The sequence below is a fragment of the Rhea americana genome, unplaced genomic scaffold (assembly GCF_003343005.1).
Source record: "Rhea americana isolate MKP2758 unplaced genomic scaffold, rheAme1 scaffold_605, whole genome shotgun sequence".
Classification (NCBI taxonomy): domain Eukaryota; kingdom Metazoa; phylum Chordata; class Aves; order Rheiformes; family Rheidae; genus Rhea; species Rhea americana.
In genome coordinates this window covers 23,177-25,815 of record NW_028186763.1, presented here as the reverse complement: position 1 = coordinate 25,815, position 2,639 = coordinate 23,177, and the positions used below count along the sequence as shown (strand labels likewise).

The window sequence follows — 2,639 nt, the reverse complement described above, 5'->3', positions numbered from 1 at the left end:
TTTTTTTTTTCATTTTTGTTTTTGTCGTTTGTGCTCCAGGAAAGCAGAGAGGGGGGGAAAAGTGGAAAAACACACACGCACCCCCGGCTACAGCCGCGCGCCCGCCCTCGCCGCCTGCGCCAGCTCCGGCTATTGCATCCATTGGAAAAGCCTAGGAAAGAAAAAACCTTTAAAAAGTAGTTAAAAAAAAAAATACCATGCGCTTCGGGGAGCAGGAGCCGCCTCCCCGCTCCGCGGGCTCCGGCGGGCACCGCGTCCTGGCCCCCCCTCCCCGTGCGCCGGGAGCTTTTACGCCACCGCGCCGCAAACCCGCCGGGGGAATCGCCGCTGGCGTCGCCCCGAGGTGCTGGCACCCGAAGGAGGTGTGAGGCTGGGGGGACCCCGCTGCCCCCCCCTCCCCCAAGAGCCGTGGGAGCCCGAGGGGCTCGCCGAGCCCCATGGGGTTGTGCCCCCCCCCGAGGGGCCGTGCACCCCCCGAAGCGCTGGGCACCCCAAGGTGCCCCCCAAGGTGTCGTGCGCCCCGAGGTGCTGTGCACCCCAAGGAGCTGCGTGCACAGCAAAGCGCTGTGCGCCGTGGAGCATCAATGCACCCTGAGGTGCTGTGCAAACCAAGGCATTCCCCCCCCCCCAAAGGTGCTGCGCACCCCAAAGCGCTGTGCACCCCAAGGTGCCATGCGTACCAAGGCCTTGCGCATCCCCAGGCACTGGGCGCCCCGAGCTGCTGGGCACCCCAAGGGGCCCGTGCACCCCGAGGTGCCACCCCTGCTTCGCCTGGCGGTGGATGGGGGGGGGTTTAAACACGGAGCTCACGTTGCTTCGCCGATCCAGCGCCCTCGGCCCCCGAAACGCCGGCCGTGGCACGGGCCTGCGCCCGCCTGGCCCTTCCTCCTCCTCCTCCTCCTCCTCGCCGCGTCCCCCCCCACCGAGCGAGCAGATACTCACACGCGTGATGACACCGAGAAAAGAAACAGGGAGGGAGGGAGGCAAAGGGAAGGCGGCGGGGGGGGGGGGTGCAAACCAAAGAAAAAAATAATATATATATATATATATATATCCCAAATGCTCCAAGAAGACGGTTCACAGTGTCTAAACGAGACTAATTCCCCCCCGCCCCGGGGAAGGGGAGGCGGCGGCGGGGGCCCCCCCGCCCCGCCGGCCCTCACTGCAGCACTTGGCCCCGCGTCTCGGGCAGTTTCAAGGCGAGGGAGCTGCCGAGGGCCAGGGCGCCCGAGGCCAGGAGGATGGGCACGGCCTTGGTGATGCCCACGAAGGAGGTGAAGATGCTGATGCCCAGCACGGCGGCCAGCTTGCAGAGGGCGTTGAGGAAGCCGAACGCCGTCGTCCTGCGGCGGGGAGGGGGGGGGAGAGGAGCCCGCTCGCCTCCCGCCGCCCGCGTCCCGTCCCTCGCGGGCACCGGGAGCCCAGCGGGGGCGGGAGGAGGAGGGGTGGTGGGAGGGGAGGGGGGGCCCAGGCGTCCGGGCGGCGTACCGCTTGTCGGAGGGGTAGAGCTCCACGGTGAGCACGTCGAGGGCGTTCCAGGAGGCGATGCTGACGCCGCCGAAGAGGCAGAGCAGGGCGATCATGGCCGACTCGCTGTTGCCGAAGGAGAGGAAGAAGCAGCTCACGCAGGACATGACGCTGGAGCCGGCTGCGGAGACACGGGCGGCGGGTGAGGGCGGCGCGGCGGCGGGCGGCGGCGGCGGGAGCGGAGGCGGCGGCGGGCACCGCCGTGCCCACCCAGCATGCGGAGGCGGCCGATCTTGTCCATGAGGAGGGCCGAGACGATGTTGCCCGGCAGCACGGCCAGGGTGCCCAGGAAGCTCACGAAGTAGATCATGTAGGCGCTGTTGTCGTCGCTGAAGTCCAGCTGGCAGCCCTCCTTGTTGTGCAGGAAGGTGCTGTTGAGCACGCGGCTCTCGATGAACTTGTACTCGAAGAGATCTGCCGGTGGCGGGAGGCAAGAGCACGGGAAGGGGGCCGTGGGCGGCGGGCGGGTGGGTGCCAGCCCGGGTCCCCCCCCCCCGGCGCCGGCGCCGCGCCGCTACCTGTGTTGTAGAAGACGGTGGAGATGAAGGTGCAGTTCTTGAAGAAGGTGTTGCTGGAGGTGATGTCCTCGAAGTAGCACTCCTCGAAGAGCGAGTCCTCGAAGATCACCGACTTCATCTTGAGGCCGATAAACCTGCGCGATTCGGGCCAGCGGGGCAGAGCCCGGCGCTGAGTCGCCGCCCGCCCGCCCGATCCCCACCACCATCACCACCACCACCACCACCCCGATCTCCCCCCACCGCCGCCGCCGCCGCCGGGGCCCCGCGCGCCCGGGCACGCACTTGTCGTTGAAGTACTCGCCGTTGCGGTGGATCTGGTTCTCCAGGGTGAAGTTGAAGGTGAAGTGCTTGACCCTCTCGCGGGTGAAGAGCTTGGTGCGCGAGGCGTACTCGATGCTCTGCAGGTGCTTGATCATGTCCGGGAACCAAACCGTGAGCCCGTAGTAACTGCGGAGCGGCGAGGACGGGCTCGAACCACCCCCCGCCCTCCATCCCATCCCGGCCCGAGGACGGCGGCAGCACGGGCGCAGCGCCGCCGCGGCGCCCGCCGCCCCACCTGAACGACATGGTGAACCACACGGCCATCATCATGAG

General features: G+C 68.0%; 1 protein-coding gene across 1 annotated transcript in view; it reads right to left on the bottom strand.

The window, feature by feature from the left end:
* Positions 1 to 15: 15 nt before the first annotated feature.
* SV2A (synaptic vesicle glycoprotein 2A) overlaps positions 16 to 2,639 on the bottom strand; it is a 6,424-nt gene continuing 3,800 nt past the window's right edge. Inside the window, exons 4-10 of the mRNA XM_085319963.1 lie at positions 2,602 to 2,639; positions 2,328 to 2,492; positions 2,046 to 2,179; positions 1,738 to 1,941; positions 1,489 to 1,648; positions 681 to 1,343; positions 16 to 151 (exon numbers count right to left, since the gene is read on the bottom strand). Of these exons, the coding sequence (XP_085176089.1) occupies positions 1,160 to 1,343; positions 1,489 to 1,648; positions 1,738 to 1,941; positions 2,046 to 2,179; positions 2,328 to 2,492; positions 2,602 to 2,639 (885 nt within the window). The 3' untranslated portion in view covers positions 16 to 151; positions 681 to 1,159. The remainder of the gene's footprint in view (positions 152 to 680; positions 1,344 to 1,488; positions 1,649 to 1,737; positions 1,942 to 2,045; positions 2,180 to 2,327; positions 2,493 to 2,601) is intronic.